This window comes from Aspergillus piperis (genome assembly GCF_003184755.1).
Source record: "Aspergillus piperis CBS 112811 unplaced genomic scaffold BO85scaffold_2, whole genome shotgun sequence".
Taxonomy (NCBI): Eukaryota; Fungi; Ascomycota; class Eurotiomycetes; order Eurotiales; family Aspergillaceae; genus Aspergillus; species Aspergillus piperis.
The window spans coordinates 2,732,870-2,750,016 of NW_020291592.1; the positions used below are offsets into that span (position 1 = coordinate 2,732,870).

Here is a 17,147-nt window from a genome sequence, read left to right on the forward strand (position 1 = left end):
GAAGGGAGACCAGGAGGAGAGGAAGAAGAAGAGGCAAGCAGAAGAATGGAAGAGGAGAAGAGAAGAGAAGCGAAGAAGAGGAAGCGACGGAGGGAAGAAAGAAGAAAGCCGGCGATAAGAGGACAAAACGGGAAGGGGCAGCAAAAACAAGACAGGAATTCCGGCTGTTTATTTATTTTAGTCTATTTTATTTTATTCGAGCAGAAGATTCTTGCTTCCGGGACGTGAATGAGAACCAGTGGGAGGAGAGTGATTGGATGCGTTTAAACTAGCAAAGTAGTATAACTAAAGGAACTAGATAGATACTGCTGCTAGCTGGACTAAGTACGACTAAGTACTGACTGGGTCTGCAGGAGGAGAGACGATGCAGGAGTCCTGATCATAATAATTATAATAATAAGAAACAATAGTATAATAATACTCAGACTAATAGATAACATCCATACGTCGTGTGTTTCAATTCGAAAGCAAAAATGAAAGAGAGTTGATAATCATCTCTGACTGTTTCTCAGACTTTCCCCCTCATTTCTGGCTCCAATTTCCCGTTCCTTGTTTTGGTGCAGCAACGGACTCATGATTTGGCCGGCGATTTGTTTGTTGCCCTACGCGAGGGATACTAATTAACCCTCGAGGAGAAAGTCGCAGACTTGCAGATGCCCTGTCTGGTTTCCATTGGTCCACCTGCAAGAGAGACAAACTCCTCTCCAAGACATACTCAGTACTCACCACAGAGACAAGAGAGACACCAGTAGAAAAGAAATAGGCAGAGGTAAAGAAAATTGGAGAATTGAAGAATTTTTCTACCCATTTGTCGCTGCCTGGAATGTGCAACAATTCTCCAATTTTTTTTTTTTTTTTTAATTTTTTTTTACTTCTACTGTTTTTCAATTTTTTCCCCTCTTTCTTTTCTCCTCTGAATGGAATGGCATGAGAGAATGCTGGCGGCTGGTTGATCCGGGATATTCGGTGTGAGTGAGTCCCCTCTTGGGGCCCTCGCAGGACTGATTTCTCCTCTTTGTTATCGATTCATCCCCGGTAGCGCCGTGAGCTAAAGTGACCGGCGCAACAGATGAGTGGCTGCAGAACTGGAGCCTAAAAACTAGTCGAGCGTTAGTCGCGACGGGCGTCCATGGCATACGTAGCTCGGGCTTCAGGTGGTTTCCAAAGGTTTATCCAGCCAGTCAGTTCGGCAGAAGGGAAGCAAGCAGTCTAGTCAATTTTTGTCCGGTGTGTCAGGGAAATGGTGTTGATGGGATGATATTAATAGTTATCATCAGACAACTACCAGCAAATAATTGGGCGTGGCGACGGAGATATGTTTAGCCAAATATGAAGTCGAATAAATAGTTGGCGGTCTTACTGTATAGAAAAGAAGCGAGCAATCCTAAATGAAAATGAATAGGATTTACTCCGCTTTTCTTTTGCCGAATTCAAGGCTGGGCACATGATATCAAAACAGTCATACCCCAATCCGGCAAGGTCCTTCCGGTATCCCAGTAGTAACCGGTTCAGTACCGTCCGAGACAGACGTTCTTTACCAGGAACCATACTAACCTGAGTAAATTGACGGTATTGTACCTTGCGGGAAAAGCTGCAACAATGTTGATTCCGCCGAGTTATCCCTCGGCTGATCTCCTCCACTCATTCCTTCCATCCAGACTATTGCTCCCGTTCCCCTCATCCCTCTCTTCTACTCCGAAACATCATATCATCTATCTCAATTCGACACCTCACACAACCACACCACCTCCTATCCCTCTAATTCCACATCAATTCAGACATTACCGACTTGTAAATATGTCCTCTTCAATCCTCGATACCCCCGACCCCGCCTCCTTATCCCCCTTCCTCAATGCCACCTCCCCATCTCTCCGATCTCTCCTCCACCACCCAGACTACCTCCCCGTCCGCACCTATTCGCGCATTCCTAAACCCTCCACCGGCGAGGATGGCTACTTCGCCAACACCTTAGCCACCGCCCGCACTATCCCCCACGTCCTGACACTCCGTCGACGTCCGCACCTCCTCTCTCTTCTCCCCAACTCCCCGCCCACCTGGCCCGCTCCCACCGGCGCCCCGACTCCAATTGAAGACCCCGATTTGATCCTCATCCTCGACATTGCTGCCCCCGGTGTCTCGGGCCATCCGTCCACTGCTCATGGTGGAGTCCTGGCTACGTCTCTCGACGAGGCCATGTCCTATGCTGTGGCACTGTATGCGCCGGAGACGGGCCCGAAACTGGTAGAGGACGAGCAGCCGGATGGCCCGCATGTCCCGCCTACGCCGCGCGGAATGCTCTATACTGCCCAATTGGACATCCGCTACAAGAGTCCCGTTGCTGCGCCGGGGTATCTGGTCGTTCGGACTAAGGTCCTCGCTCGTGTGGGTCGCAAGTTCTGGGTGCGCGCGCAAGCCTTCCAGCCGCAGGATACAGAAGGTGCCGTTACCTCTCCCAAGGCAGAGGGCGAACCAATGCGCCTTACCACGGATGCGATGGCGTTCTGGATGCAGACGGGACCGTCGCTCTAAGTCTTTTTTTTTCTGCTGTGTGTTCTATAGATCTAAATTCTATTACCCGTGTATATAGTATATGTACATATTGCATCGACCGGTAGATAGAGCCTGTCGTTCGGAGAAAGAAAGACAAAGAGAGAAAGAAAGGAACAGGGTCGAGGATGATGATGAGCCAGAAAAAGGAAGGAGGTGAAAAGAAAGAAAGCGAAAGCATCTACAACTTCGCACGAGACCCGATATTGCGACTGGCACTCAACACCAAGCCCACCTGCGTACTCAACGCCACCACATCCCCCTTATCATCCACGACCGTGACATCCAAATCCGTGCGTCCATCCCGCACCTTCTTCGTATACACCCGACTATACAACCACTCGACCCCTTCCTCCGGCAACCTCTTCTTCAGATCAATATTCAACGTGACCGTGGGGAACCAAAACAACCCCTTCCCACCCCCGACCGCCGCCTCCTCCGCCGCATCATCAAACCCAGCCAACGCCGTAGGAAACATATCCGTCAAATACACCAGCGCCTCATTAGTCCACCGCGCATTCACATCCCCCGCAGGCCGGAACCTCGCCCACTGCTCCGCATTCATCTTCCTCTGCTTCCTCTCCTCCTCACTAAGCTCAACAGGCACATAGAACTCCGTCTGCCCCGTCGCCTTCCGGAACTCCGAATGCTCCGGTATAAGCTTCCCCCACGCCCCATCACGCCCTGTCCTTCCTAACGTCTCGAAGTTCACCGACCCATCTCCATTCGATCCAGCCGCCGGCGCAGGACTGCTAACCTTCCATCCAGTCGTAGCACTAAGTCCCTCTTCAGCGTCCGCGGGACTAACGGTAATGTATCCTGCCACCTTGACTTCGAGGTCCTCGTCGTCGTCCTCACCCTTCTTCCCTTCCGTAGTAGACGACTGCGATTGCTTCCGCTTGCCGCTATCAGGCTTCTGAAGCAGCATCACATGCAGCGTACTCGTCCGCCGTCCCAGCTTCGTATCCTCGACTTTCAGCACGGCGGGACCGGCCGCTGTGCGGCGGAGGAAGGCTAGTTGCATGGAGATCGGGGTCGCGGGACTGTTCTTGTAGAGAGCTGGGTGGGTATGTGCGAAGTGCACGAGGGCGAGACGGTACAGGACGGAGGTGGTGTAGCCGCCGTGGGGGACTGTAGTAAGACAGTGAGTATGCGATATGTGGAGCAGGGAGGCAAGGTGTATGTATATATCCTACCTGCTCCGATGCACCATTCTTTGCGAAGATGGGCTGAGTAGCGGTGCGAGCTGAGGGGAGTTACTTTGATCGCGGACTCGAAGGCCGGGCCGTGGGCTGGAGGATGAGGGGGAGACATTATCGGTATGTACGTCGGTCTTCTATGAAGGAAGGAAGGTGGTGTGGTGTATGTATGTGTAGGTATTAGAGAGAGTTTCTGGTCAGTATGTTCTATCCATGGAAGAAAAGGAGAGACCCAAAGTTGAGAGATAAAAGTTTTAGTTATCTGGTTATCTTGCTGTTCTATCTAAAACGAAAATGGATACCGAGGGAGATCAAGTCCGAGGCGGGAAAATGCCTCGGTTGAATCTTCCACTTGGCGGATTACTAACCCGTCACAAGATTTAATTTAACTAACTAGTTATCTATTGATTGTTACTGTGTAGATCACTATCAGGGATATAGTTCACGGCTTCATATTAGACTAAGTGGTTTGGAGATTCTGCGTGTATTATGGCCTCGTCTATGTGACCCCCTTGAACTCCCGCAGCTGCTCTCTCTCCCTCTCATTCTATATTTCTTTTCACACCCCCGAATACATTGAAATCCAGCCCGCACGCCTGTCTGCTTGTTCTTGCTTTTGTAATTGGAGATGTTCAAATAACAGTGTACTCATATGCCCGAAATATGTACCCATTTCATGCAACGCAAGTCCATCATGTACGCTTCAAGTCATGTACTCGTAGATATGCTCATTTCGCATCGTTCATCTCTTCATGGCCCACTTCGGGTTGCCGCCAGCTTCTCCAGACACGACAAGACACCTATCCATCAACGTGCCGTTAGCATCCTTCCACCCATTACAATCATAGAGAAAATCTTACCAGTCACTCCTTGTGTCAGAGTCGCCTTTGCCTCTGTACTACGAGATCCGAGCGTCACCGTCATGGCGTAGTTGACTGCCCGCGCATTGTCCAGCTTGTTCGCCCACCGGAACACCGATTCGTCATCGCGACCATCTCCGATCGCCAGCAGGAAATCCGGCCGCGGCACATTCTCGTCCCGTTGGCTCTGCTTGAGACATGACCGCCATGCCACTTCCGCTGCCGACGCCTTGTTGATGCCCGCCGGCTCCACCACCAGCGCACGCTCCACGGGCACTGCATGCACCCCTTGACTCAAACAGGCATCATTAATGTGGCCCGCACACTCCGACGCCAGCCGCGACGCTGCCACCTGGTCCTCCGCCGACTCGTAGTGGAACATCAGCGAGCAGTGCCGCTGTTCCACCCAGCTGCCTTCTGCGCGTTCCTGGTAGTACTCCAAGATATGTGACACTGCCGCCTTCCACGCGTCCGTCTGAACCTTGTCCGTCAGCTTCAGCCAGGTCTCCGAGTTGGGCTCGCGCACGAAGCACCCGTTCTCGGCGATCAGACCCAGGTTGGTGACCAGCCGGAACAGCCGCTCCATCTCCTCAGGCATGCGGGCGCTCATCACATACACCACGTTCCGCGGATCCTCGGTTAGTTCGGCCAGCGTCGTGATTGCACGCTGCGGCGTCGTCACGATGATACTCTTTGGCGAGCCCCAGGAGGCGAGTGTGCCTTCATAGTCCACGATGATCAGCCGGCGCGACGACCGATGATACATTTCCTCCAACTTGTTTGTCTGGAGCCGAGGCACGGCCATGATTTCCCGGGATGACTGCTCGTTCCAGACCCGGCTCAACGTCTCACTGAATGACTTGACCCAGTTGTGGGTGGAGTTCTGCAGCACTGCCTGATGCATCTTCGTCCACACTTCCTGGCGCTCTTGCTCATCCCTCGACAAGGCGGTATGGATGGCTTCCGCACACTGACGGTAGTCCCAGGGGTTGACCAGAAGGGCATGGTCGCCAAACACAGACGCGCTGCCAGTGAACTCGCTCAGTATCAGGGATCCGTACTTTTTGTTGCCCCATTTACCGTCCTGACAGTAGACGAACTCATGGCTGGTCAAGTTCATTCCTTCACGCAAGCTGGTGATGATCAAGGCGTCTGCCACGGAAATCAAGGCAAGATATTGTGGGAAAGCCAGATCCTGTTTCAAGAAGACCAATGGCTGATGCGCAAGCGTGGAGTGAGTGGAGTTGATCCGCATCGCGATATCGGAAATGGTTGCTTCCAGCTCGGGCTGCTCGGTGGTGCTGGTCGCCACCTGGATCAACACCACCTGGTCTCGCCATTCGGGATACGTGTTGAGGAATAGTTCGTAGCTCAGCAGTTTCTGCCGAATGCCGCGTACCTGATCGATCTTGTCTCGCGACACGATGAGTCGCTTGCCCTCGTAACGCTCCGAAATGGTCTTAATCCATCGTTCCACGTCTGCGGCCTGCCGGCGTTGATCCCATGAAGTCGGGTCAATGCCAATGGAGAACTTGCTCACGTTGACAAAACGATCTTCCAACTGCAGTCCATCGTTGGTGGCCTCCACATTGAGGATGCGGCTGCACGTCTGGAGGAAGTGCCGACAATACTCATCCGTCTGAAATCCGACTAAATTAGCACCCAGCATTCCCTCGAGAAGCTCCTTGCGAGGCGCCAGGCACCGGAACACCTCCGACGATGGGAAGGCAATGTGGAGGAAAAAGCCAATCTGGGCATCGGGAAGCAGTTTCCGCAGCATGGCCGGGACCAGCAGCAGGTGGTAATCCTGCACCCAGATGGAATCACCACGCTTCCAGTTCTTTGCGATGCGTTCGGCAAAGGCTTGGTTTGTTTTGACGTAGTAGATCCAGGAATGATCCTCGTAGGCCTTGCTCTTGGGGTTGTCCGGAATCTGATAATGGAACACGGGCCAGAGGATCGTCTTGCAGAAGTGTGTGTAGTGGCCATCAAAGTCACCGTCACTGACGTAAACGGTCACGGAGCCGTACTCATCTTCGAGCTTCTCGGCGATGGCCTCCTTGGTGTGCTCCGGCAGCGCATCAGTGGGCATTCCCAACGTACCCACCCAGACCTTGTCTTCCAGCTGCCCGGCGTCCGTGGCCGATCGCACGGCGTTGCGCAAGCCTCCGTTGCCCTGCTCGGCCGTTTCGATGGTCCAGTCGGCGTATGAGAATGAGCTTTTGCGGCTGTGGTCCGCCCAGCTGTCCCGGATATGCGAGGTTGGCGTCTTCGGGACAGATCGCGGCTTCTCTTTGGGCGCTTCTGTCCCTGAAGGTCTGATTTCTTGATGCTTGAGAATCGAGGGCGAGGCCGGGAATGCCGCTCGCGGGCGAGGTTGGTTCAGGGCCAAGGTGGAACCCCAGGCTGGGGAGTGAGCTTCGCTCTCCGTCAACAAGGCAACATCGCCGTCGGTCTTGGGAAAAGGAAATCCGGTGTGCTCTTGTTCCGCCTTAGAAATATCTGTGGAGAAAATGCATTCATGTTCAGTAGTGGCACCAGGTGTAAGGCCGACCTGGGGCGCTCCGTTGTTCCTCTCGAACAAGCTCAGAGTCGCGTTCGGGTTAGGAGTAGGATTCTCGGCGGGATTGGTTGGTTGAGGGCTCGTCCCCTCCGCCGGACGAATCTCGGGTTCATTCTGATGGAAATTAACCGTGTAGGGTAGGAAACTGAACCGCACGCCGGTCAGAGAGGACCCTAAGAGTTTTGTATGTGTATAGTGGGTAATCACTTACAGTGAGGCGATGTAGATAGTCATGTTGACAGCGGGGTAGCTGGGACCCCGGAACGAGTCAAACCCAGTAACCGAAAAGAGAAGAGGATGTAGAAGACGAGGGCGAGATGTACAGAAGACTGACAATTAACCTACGACTTAGAGGCAGATCGCGACGGAACAATGGGAAGAAGAGGAAGGGATGGACAGGGAGGAAACGGGGAGAGAGAAGATGGAAGAAGGTGAATGGAAGAACAAAAAAGTGCAAGTTCTCATGGCTACGTCATGTGCTGGTGAAAGGGAAAAGCAAAGCAACCCAGCGGGTTTTTTCTGTTTGAATCTGGTTCCAAGTTGACACCATTCTTAGGTAATTCTCTCCATTTCCATCAGACGATTCTCCTGTCTAACAGAAATTATTTCAGTACTATTCTGGCATTCCCTGTTTTTGTGCCTAAATGATTCCCCTGCTTTGGGGGACTTTGAACAAGTCTTTCTGCTGATGTTCTTCACGGGTCTCCACTCGGTCCCGCCATTGGCCCAAATCATGCTAGTAGGTCACATGACCTTATCTCCGCCGATCAGTTTCGGCTGCCTCAGGTGCTTAATCCCCTCCCTTCCATTTCCGGCGCATCGATTCTCCGCTTCTATCTTTCTTCCTCTTCTTCCTCTTCGTTTCCTCTCCCCTCCCTAGTGCCTGATTCAATTGTATACTTACTCACCCTGCCATGCCCCTGCGCGTTACTTCGGCTCCCGTTTCTGGTATCAGGAAGAACCGAAAACCCGCTACCTCGAGGCCGCGGGCCTCTCCCTTCGCCGCCCATGCCCGTCGCAAACCTTCGGCGCCGTCATCATCCGGCATCTCCAAGATCTCCAGCGAGCAGGATGAGTACGAGCAAGGCCCCCTTTCAGATCTCGGGCCATCACGATACATCCCCGAAACTGCTCCCGTAACAGATGTGGTCGAGGCTCTCCAGTACATTCGCAACAGCATGTTTGAAGATCTGCCCCGCCGAGCGGGCATGAATAGCACGCGCATCGCCGAGGTCCTCAACTTTCGTCGCTCCCTGCCTCCCCTCGCCTCCGTCGCACACGTTCATACTCTGCTGGAAGCACCCACCAAGGTCGAGAAGGAAATCATGGAGCTAGTTCGCGCCGGTCGGGTCCGCCGCTTGATTGTCCCCGGGAGAGGGAATGATGCCGCGGGCTTAGGCGATTGCTTAGTGTTGCGCGAGGAATGGGACCGCTTGGTGCTAGATAGCCTTGCATTGGAAGCACCCCTGAAAGGTGAGGCTATCGCTTTCATTTAGTCATTCAGACAGCAAGCTGATCCATAATAGAGAAATTTCTCACGCTGCTTGGTCGGATCGGAAACACATGTGCAATTCCCGGAGCAGCTTTCACTCCGCCGGAGTGTATGGCCCTGGTCCGGGCTGGATTTCTCGTCTCTTCTTCGTCCCTAGCGAAAGGCTCATCCAGCTTAGCTTCCCTCCCTATTCTCCCTACAACCTCGACTACTCCGGCTTCCGCAAGTCGAAGTGGCTCTTACCCACCACACGAGGTCGGAGCGAACCCTCGCTCATCATCAACTACCGCGACACTCTTTCTTTCGCTTCCAAACACAGGTCCCTACCTTCGTCTGCTGAGCGCTGGCCGCTCACACCTCCTTTCTCTTCTGAAAAGGTCTAGTTCGAACGAGGTCCCTGTCTACCTCCTGCGTGACCGCTGGGATGGGGCAGTCGAGAGTGAAAAGAGCTTCAGTGTGGCGAAGAGAGTTCGAGGCGAGTTTTCCGGCATCTTGCCAGGCCGGACGAAAAAGTACAAGGATCTCTACGGGATGAACTTCCGCTGGGCTCTGGAGGAGGCGCTCGGGGCGGGGTTGGTCGAAATCTTCGACACTGGCAGCGTTGGCCCCGGGGTGCGTTGCTTGTGATCAAGAGGTTGTCCAATCAAAGATGATTATTAGACCAAAAGACTTGAGGCAAGACGTGAAGCATGCTGCCATATAACCTTGGCTGCATTGCAATGCGTGCTCGACAGAGCCGTCTGCCACGGAGGCGATGCCGATAGGCCCGTAGTCGAACGGACCAGACGGCTTCTCACGACCAAATGACTGTCAATGCTCCAGGTTGCTCTCCGGAGCATGTGAGCTCATGAATATATGAACCAATAGAACATGTACATAGCCTAGCATATACCCAGACAATCTATCTTTAATACGTAGAGTTGATGTGGACGATCAGATAATGTTCGGCAGATAAGAGCCAGTGACGGTTCTCGACAGAGCAAGCTATTCAATTCCATCACGGTGCGAATATGGTGGCCTCTGACTTCTGGCTTTGTCGGTGATTCCACCATGTGCCTCGAAGCCTATATATATTATACATTCGTGAAGCTGCAATATATTGCGCCTCAACCGTGCTGGTCAACGCGACCAGCTGAGACACGTCGCATGCGCGCCAGATATACAATGAATATATGTAATACTAACCCTTAATTCTAGAGTTTGATGGCATTCTGTGGGTTGAGTCCCACTGACATATCATACTCCGACCCCATGATGAAGTCTAGAAAAAGGGATGAGCCGAAAGAGGGAGCAAGCAATGAAAAAGGAAGGAAGAAAGGAAGGAAGGAAGGATGATGAAAATATTAATGCCACCTTCCACCCGATACTACTACTTTACATGAACTCCTTCCACTTATAACCCAAACCATCACTATCCAACTACTTCAATTCTTCAATTCTTCATCCCTTCTCTCCTTATCACCAACACATGACTACTATCTCACAATGTACCTCCATCTCAACCCACACCCCTTTTCCATCCTCCCCTCTCATCCCGCCCTTCTTGACGAACTAACAAACAACACTTCCTCAACACCATCAACCCCATCTCGTCCCCAACTCCGCTCCTTCCTCCACGCCTGCCTCACCGAATCCCAAGTCCTTCTCTCCTCCGTCCCCACCACATTCCGCCGCCACCGCAAACCCCGCGGCGCACCGCCATCCACCGCCGCCGTCCACCTCTACACGCGCACCGACAATGGATCCGGAGACTACTGGGTATGTCGACAAAGCACGCACCAAGACGCAGCAGTGACGGGGTCCGCCTCATGGGACGAATTCCGCTCCGGACTACGAGAAAACCACTCCGAAAATGAAATGGATTATACGCCGAGTGTGACGTCCGTGGTGAAGTTGCTGGAGTGGCCGTCTGAGGTTGATGTAGAAGGTGGTTGGGAGAAGGTGGATGCTCATGGTTAGTATTACTCCATACTTTTCTCTTCTATTTTTCTTTCCCCTTTCAATTTTCCTCGTTTGTCTGGCGACATCTTTAATCCCCTTTGCAGTTATGGTGTGTTGCGCGCGCGCGCGTGTATAGGGATATTAGTTACTAATCACGTACTATAATCTATGCAGTGAACCTAATCACGCATACCTTCCAACCCACAGTTCTAATTGCGCCTCGCTCGTTCCTGGTCTTAGTGATCTCGGCAGACCGAGCAGCAGCAGCTGGGGAGCAGCAAGGGTTTGTGACAGTTCAGATCCCACTTGCTGTTGAGTCGAGTCCCGACGCTATCCGGGAGAAGATCATGGCGGCAGTGCCCCGGAATACGATCTTCGCGTCCTATGCAAGTGTGGAGGGGGTCGTTGCGACGGCGGACGGGCTGCAATGGACCATGGCGACTACTTCCGATGCTGGCGGGGCGATTCCTCAGTGGATCCAGCGGAGCTGGACCATGGGCGGAGTCCCTAAGGCTGTTGTCGCTGATGTGGGCTTGTTTCTGGCCTGGACGGCCCGCCGGAGATCATAGGCGACTCTTAAGACAGTGTGGAGGTAATTATGGGTACAATGGTGCAGAAGAAGAAGTACTACAGATGGATTGCACTTCGAGACCGCTTCATGTGTCACGGTCTCGAGATTGTACTGGTGCGAAGTTGTAGATTACGATTCCATCACTTCTCGTTATTGAATAAACAATTGAATTAATCAAGCCAGTCGCTCACGCATAGTGGTCTCCTGAGCTAATAAATCGAATTTTTGGCCTCCAGACTCCCGGCTCATCTCTCACGGCAATGGGATGCTGATACATACAAGGCATGCGGCTATGAGACGCCCAATAAAACAACGTGATATAAAAAGACAAGAGTTGCTGTCATCCAGCTAAAGTAGAGAAGATTTGCGAATGACCCTGTGAATCAGGAACCTCCAACATGTCCTGCCAATACTCAGAGACTGGCAGGCGGATGGAATGTTACCACATATAAGTAGAAGAATTTTGACCTTAAAAGAAGCACAATCATGAGATACCACACGTAGAAACGTGCGATTCGATATGAAAAAGAGGAAACAGGGCGGGTCGACTCTGCGACCACCTCATGAGTAGCATAGATGTATAGTCGAAGTAGAATAATGCAACGCGCAAACAGGAGATGGGATTGAAGAACCGAACCGGGGAAAAAGGAAAAAGGAAAGGAACTGGGAGTTAAGACAGTCGTCAACGGTAGGAGAATTATTCACTTGGCTATAGAAAGGGTATTATAGTGAGTCGCATCAGCGCGTTTGGAATCCATCACAGAAGGAATGGGGAGGTGATATCTAATAATGAACAAAAGGAACAGGAGATGTTTAGACATTGACACGGATCTTCCGTGAGTAGAACTGGTTCACCGCTGGGATGTACCAGCAGCGTTTGTCTCGGGTTGAGACTGAGGGGCACTCTGATTTGACATTGCTAGTGCGTTGACGTTAGCTGACGCAAGTTGGGCTCTTAGAGCGGCGACTTCCGTTCGAAGTCCATTCAATTCGTCGTGCACCGAGCGGACATAAGCCCACAGCTTGTCTTCCCGCTCACGGAACTGCTCAATGAGGTTGGACTCGTGAGGACTGGTCATTTGGTTGCCATTATTCGAGGTCCCTTCTGATCCAGGTTTTGTCGGTAGTGGACCGCCGTGGTTGTTTGTGTGATTGTGAGGGGTCATGTGTTTTGTAGCTGTCGAAGGCGCCGGCGGCACTGATCCTTGAGAGTGAAGGCCGAACCGAGATTCAGACGAGTTCATCCCAGGGGGCGGCGGGAGCTGGGGAGCACCCGGTTGCGGTGGAGGCAAACCCAAGCCCGAAGCAGCATGATTCGTTACCGAACTCGAGGAAGATCCTGTCCTGCCGAATGTCTGCTGCTGGAACGACTGAGCCATGCCGGGCGAATGAGCACGATGATGAATGTTATTCTCCGGCCCATGGCCAAGCTGATGCGATGACAGTGCATTTGGGGACAATGGTTTCGGGCTCCCCGTGATGTTGGTGGGGAAAACCGATGCCCCTGAAGGCTGACCAGGCGGTGGGAATGTCATGTTGCCGGACTGCGATACAGGAGACGTTGACGCGCTAGAGCCACCATGGCTTGGAGGAGGAAAGAGACCCCCGGGGGAAGGTCTTCCTGAAGCGATCGGTGGATATGTGCTGGGCTGGCGTGGTTGATAGCTCGTAGTGTTTGAACGTGAAATGGAGTCCGTCGACATGTCATGCTTCTTGATGCTGGGCATGAGCCGCCGCTCTTCTTCCTCATCCATGCGCTCTGGCTCAGCTGTGTACACAAGTCCATCCATCGTATCATCCGCGGCTCCAGGGGCCGGAGCCTCGCCGTATTCATCCTCGGGAACGTAGCTTCCCATGCTTGCTCTGCGCCCTGCGCATCCGCCTTGGCCCTTGTTGTGGCGAGCTAAAGCGTCGCCACGGGCGAACCTGCGCCCGCACTTAGGGCAAATATGGGGCCGTTCGCCAGTATGAAGCTTTGTGTGTCTCTTCAGATCATGTAACCGACGGAAGCGCGATTGACATGTTTGGCAAACATATGGCTTCTCCTGGCTATGCGTAAGTAAATGGCTCTTCAGGTTATGATGCCTGGTAAACTCCGTAGCACAGTATGGGCAACGATGCTTTTTGGCCGACGGTGACCGCTGGCCTTTGTGAAACCCAGAACCGGGTAAGCTGAGACCACGGCGAGGGTCATTGAAACTAGCCGTGGGCATGGGATACGAGAAGGCTTTGTTGCCTGTTTCTTGCGGCATTTCTCCGTCATCACGGTGGCGAGGATGATCGCCATCTGCAGAGCCAGAATCCTCGATAGGACCAGGACTGGCCACGGTTGAGGCATCGATAAGTGTGTTATTGTTATCGGCTGCCCCGAACGTATCAGGTGCATTGCCTGGTCCTGAATGTGAATCAACTTGCATTTGGTCTGACGAAGATTGCATGGCCTCATTCACGGGATTTGTCTGCTTCTCGCTGGCACCGAGGGCCTCTCTCGCAACTTGTGAGCTGTGCTGTTCCGATTCCTTCTCGTGCTCCAGCGGGCGATCTGTCTGGCCAGCCGTGGCTGGCGGTGCGGTCGTCGTCATCGGTGGTAGCGAATCGCCGGAGCGCGAAACGTTCAGACCTGCACTGGCGATAGAGGACAGGCTTGAATCAGGCTTTGACTGTTTCAGAAAGGCGAGCGGTTCCGACGGAGCGGATATTACGGGGTTCGATGGCCCTGGCAATGGTTTCGAGATGGGAACAGGTTCGTTGTTCGATTGCATCAATGCAGCCATGGATAATGGATGTTTCGCGCCAGCCTGGAATGGTTGGCGAAGGTGTGAGAAAGCTAAGTCAACAGAGGCCATGTCAGTAGGAGTAGTCTTTCTCCGGTGATGAGTGGGGAGTCATGGAAGATTCAGGGCGACCAAGAAAGAGGGGATAAAAGGGCACCAGATGTCCGAGGGCACAACGGACATATAGAAAGCAATGAGGCAGGACAAAAGAACGAGTAACATTGATCAGAGGCACTGTTGCGTGGGGCGCTCACCTAGAACCGAGTGTGGCGCAAGCTGACGGGAGGTTCAGCCTTCGCGCGATGTCTTGTCAGACAATGAGGTCCCACAGATACAGATACGGGCCTCGCAGGAGGTAAAAATAGCGGTCAGCCTTGCAATCAGATGAAGAAGGTTGAGTCTAGCGCCCGCACGATCTGGATCCGGATCTGGTGGGAGGAGGGGGGGGTGGAGGGGACTTTAGTCCATCTGGTGGAAAGCCGTATGAGACCGGGGTTGTACGGCGGAATGACAATGCTTGGGTTAGGCTGCAGGGAGGAAGCTGGAACCCGCGATTGTCAAAGCAACGACGTCAGGAGAATTATGCAGAGCTATGTCGTTGAAAGCTGGTCAATGTACAAGTGACATGAATCTCCAGCAAAGCATGAAGTCTTCGAAAAGAAGAAAAAGAAAAGGCAAGGGGGAGAGGAGAAAAGGGTGGGAGGAAAGATGGAGAGCTTTCGGGAGACGGAAGAGGGACTGTTGGCGGAAGGATGTAGAAATGAACGAAAATCCCCAAAGAACAAGGACTATTGGACGGTGATGAAGCGTCAGAAGGAAGATGGAAGAGGTGGGACCGCGTTTATTACGAAGTGGAGTGAATAAAGAGAGACGCCAAAGGAGGTGAAGAAACAGAGGAAGAAGAAGTCAGTTGGTGGAGAGAGAAGCATAAAACCTGATGCAGACAGACAGTGGCAGAATGGATACAGGAGGGAAGGCAGGCAGGCAGGCAGGCAAGAGAATAGTGTAGTTGATTAGTTAGTTCACTTTGGTTCGCAGTAGTAAGCAGGAGGTGAATAACTAGCAGCAGTAATAATCCTAAATAAGTAAAGTATTGTGAAAGGTTGTAATGTTGGTTTCGGGTCGCCTAGGGAGCAGCCGCGGGGATCGTTCCTGATTGGGTCAGGCGGTCAAAGCGAAACAGACTTCCAGGTGGAAGAAAAAAAAAAGATCCCTATCAAAAAACAAGACTAGAGAGGAGAAAAAAAAAGGTATAATCACAAAAATGAGAAGATATTCACCGTGAGACCAAGATAAGTCTGATATAACTTAGCGTACACATACAGAGAGAGAGGGAAAGAGAGAGAGAGAAAGAGGAGGAAAGAAGAGCCGGAAGAAGAACACGAGGGAGGCAGAGTGGCTGGAGAAGTGGCCCGTACCATTGATGACCAAGGTTACGGGCGGCTCTGCCGGGTGGACGCTGGTCAGGAAACCGGAAACTTTCCAACTTTCCCGTCCCATTTGAGGCGTTGCGTATTTAATCACCGCCGCATGGGCTGAGCAAACTGAAAGCATGCAGAGAACTAGATGCTCCTGTATGTAGTATGAAATAAAAGTAAATTCGCCCATTTTGGGCATCATTCTGAAGATTACTACTATACAGTTACTGGATAGCTTAATGTGATGCTCTCCTCCATATTGAGGGTGACGATGCAGAACCTTTCCCCTCAGCATGGGCCTTTGGGGCTGAGTATACAAGATCTACGGACTACTTACTAGTGAACTACTCACTAGTAATTTACTACAGAGCACGGTGTACAGAGTGCCTGCCTTACCAGATACACTAAAGTTCTTAGTCTCCATAACTGAGAAGCAGCTTAATATAGAGAGTGCGTCTTGGCATTCATGGAGAGGCAAGATAGTAGTCCATTCTTATGATCCACATCCACGCAGTCTACACTGATCATCTTGTGTTGTGTATAATTGCTTCATTCAAGGAGGTCGTGTAAGTTCAATAACCTGTCTCTATCAAACATCACGGAATGTAATGTCCAACTGTGGAGCATCGCCTACTCTTACTACAGACCATACTACTGCAGGTTACATAGTACGTTTACGTCTATTGGTTGGCTTGAACAGACCCTACAGCTGAAAACTTGATTTCATTAGCTGACAAGCGACGCCTTGCCACAGTTATGGGACATTCCAGAGCCTGAAGAAATGAGCGTAAAGCACAAGACACAGCCATATTTGGGTGGCTGAACCGGAGAGGATACAGGACAGGGTCTGCCGACTCCCATTTATGCATGAAAAAGTGGGACGAAAAAAAAAGAGGAAGAGGGACAGAGACAGAGACAGAGAGAGAGAGAGAGAGAGAGAGAGAGAGAAACACAGAGGAGACTAAAGGGAGAGAAAGCTGAAGGTGCCAATAGAGTACGGTGTTCTCCGTATGCAGGACAGTGGAACTACAGAAAAATTCCTCTACATTGGGCCACTGGGTTGGGAAGGCTATACTAGATTCAGGAGAGACGGATGGAAAATGAGGCTGTGTGGCTAGGCTGAAACTTCATTGTGGCTGGCAGTCCAGCTGCGGAGAAAGCTGGTGGCTCTGGGCGCCTGACCAGTTGGAACCCGTTTTCTAGAACCGAGTGGGGGGTCACACGGTGGCTGTACAGGCCCACCGCCTGCCCGACATGCGCTTTGGGCCTCTTCTCATTTGTTCTCCACCCACCAACAGCTGCCATGTTTTATTCCTACTCATGTTACTACTACTCATACAGAGTAAAGGAGTAGTACTTTGTGTCGTACTAACAATGCTGCTCGTTACCCTTGTGACCCAGGTTGGTACTACATAGGATGTAGTTCTTCACTCACTACTCAGTACTCTACTCACTACTATTTCATGGTCTCTGCACGCCAAACTTACTAGGTCCAGTCGTTAGTTTTTACTTTCCTTTTTGCCTTTGCCTCAATATCGAGACATTCAGGGTCTTACAATATGTGAATCTAAAGCTAAGAAGGGGCCATACGCCTAATATCTGATCCTCCCTCCTACTACTACTCCCGAGGCTGCGATCTCCGTCCGCAAGCTCCCTTATTGTCCCCCTTGCCGTTATGTCATTATCCAGCTTCTCGGAGTACTCCGGATCCCTTTGGTGTCCAAGCCTGATAGCCCCGAGTCATGGCATGCGTGTCTTCCAAACTTTGTCCACAACAACATA

General features: G+C 52.0%; 6 protein-coding genes across 6 annotated transcripts; 3 read left to right on the forward strand and 3 right to left on the reverse strand.

Moving 5' to 3' along the window:
• Positions 1–1,797: 1,797 nt before the first annotated feature.
• BO85DRAFT_435013 (PaaI family thioesterase) lies at positions 1,798–2,529 on the forward strand (the record flags this gene model as incomplete). The annotated part of the gene is made up of 1 exon (XM_025658498.1): positions 1,798–2,529. The coding sequence occupies one exon, from the start codon at positions 1,798–1,800 to the stop codon at positions 2,527–2,529; it is 732 nt and encodes a 243-aa protein (XP_025520332.1).
• Positions 2,530–2,728: 199 nt separating this feature from the next.
• Positions 2,729–3,861, reverse strand: BO85DRAFT_362789 (thioesterase family protein; the record flags this gene model as incomplete). The annotated part of the gene is made up of 2 exons (XM_025655640.1): positions 2,729–3,678; positions 3,744–3,861. 2 exons carry the CDS (start codon positions 3,859–3,861, stop codon positions 2,729–2,731), a joined length of 1,068 nt encoding a protein of 355 aa, XP_025520333.1.
• Positions 3,862–4,213: 352 nt separating this feature from the next.
• BO85DRAFT_389963 (putative alpha,alpha-trehalose phosphate synthase subunit TPS3) lies at positions 4,214–7,590 on the reverse strand. Its single transcript, XM_025656755.1, has 3 exons — positions 7,381–7,590; positions 4,607–7,314; positions 4,214–4,546 (listed from the first exon to the last, which is right to left on the reverse strand). Exons 1-3 carry the CDS (start codon positions 7,401–7,403, stop codon positions 4,497–4,499), a joined length of 2,781 nt encoding a protein of 926 aa, XP_025520334.1. The 5' UTR covers positions 7,404–7,590; the 3' UTR covers positions 4,214–4,496.
• A 493-nt stretch (positions 7,591–8,083) lies between these two features.
• BO85DRAFT_363771 (Stk19 family serine/threonine-protein kinase) lies at positions 8,084–9,288 on the forward strand (the record flags this gene model as incomplete). Its single annotated transcript, XM_025655671.1, has 2 exons — positions 8,084–8,642; positions 8,696–9,288. The coding sequence occupies 2 exons, from the start codon at positions 8,084–8,086 to the stop codon at positions 9,286–9,288; spliced, it is 1,152 nt and encodes a 383-aa protein (XP_025520335.1).
• A 706-nt stretch (positions 9,289–9,994) lies between these two features.
• BO85DRAFT_134782 (SRPBCC family protein) lies at positions 9,995–11,598 on the forward strand. The gene is made up of 2 exons (XM_025654027.1): positions 9,995–10,615; positions 10,777–11,598. Exons 1-2 carry the CDS (start codon positions 10,147–10,149, stop codon positions 11,169–11,171), a joined length of 864 nt encoding a protein of 287 aa, XP_025520336.1. The 5' UTR covers positions 9,995–10,146; the 3' UTR covers positions 11,172–11,598.
• Positions 11,599–11,662: 64 nt separating this feature from the next.
• BO85DRAFT_134789 (C2H2 zinc finger protein) lies at positions 11,663–14,239 on the reverse strand. Its single transcript, XM_025654028.1, has 2 exons — positions 14,202–14,239; positions 11,663–14,000 (listed from the first exon to the last, which is right to left on the reverse strand). The coding sequence occupies exon 2, from the start codon at positions 13,945–13,947 to the stop codon at positions 12,025–12,027; it is 1,923 nt and encodes a 640-aa protein (XP_025520337.1). The 5' UTR covers positions 13,948–14,000; positions 14,202–14,239; the 3' UTR covers positions 11,663–12,024.
• Between the last annotated feature and the right edge of the window lie 2,908 nt (positions 14,240–17,147).

Coding starts and splice junctions, on each gene's coding strand:
- BO85DRAFT_389963 (XM_025656755.1), bottom strand. CDS start 7,403: ATGACTATCTACATCGCCTCACT. Junction 7,315..7,380: donor ACTATCTACATCGCCTCACT/GTAAGTGATTAC, acceptor CGTGCGGTTCAG/TTTCCTACCCTACACGGTTA. Junction 4,547..4,606: donor TCTGACACAAGGAGTGACTG/GTAAGATTTTCT, acceptor GTTGATGGATAG/GTGTCTTGTCGTGTCTGGAG.
- BO85DRAFT_134782 (XM_025654027.1), top strand. CDS start 10,147: ATGTACCTCCATCTCAACCCACACCCCTTTTCCATCCTCCCCTCTCAT. Junction 10,616..10,776: donor GGAGAAGGTGGATGCTCATG/GTTAGTATTACT, acceptor TAATCTATGCAG/TGAACCTAATCACGCATACC.
- BO85DRAFT_134789 (XM_025654028.1), bottom strand. CDS start 13,947: ATGGCTGCATTGATGCAATCGAACAACGAACCTGTTCCCATCTCGAAA.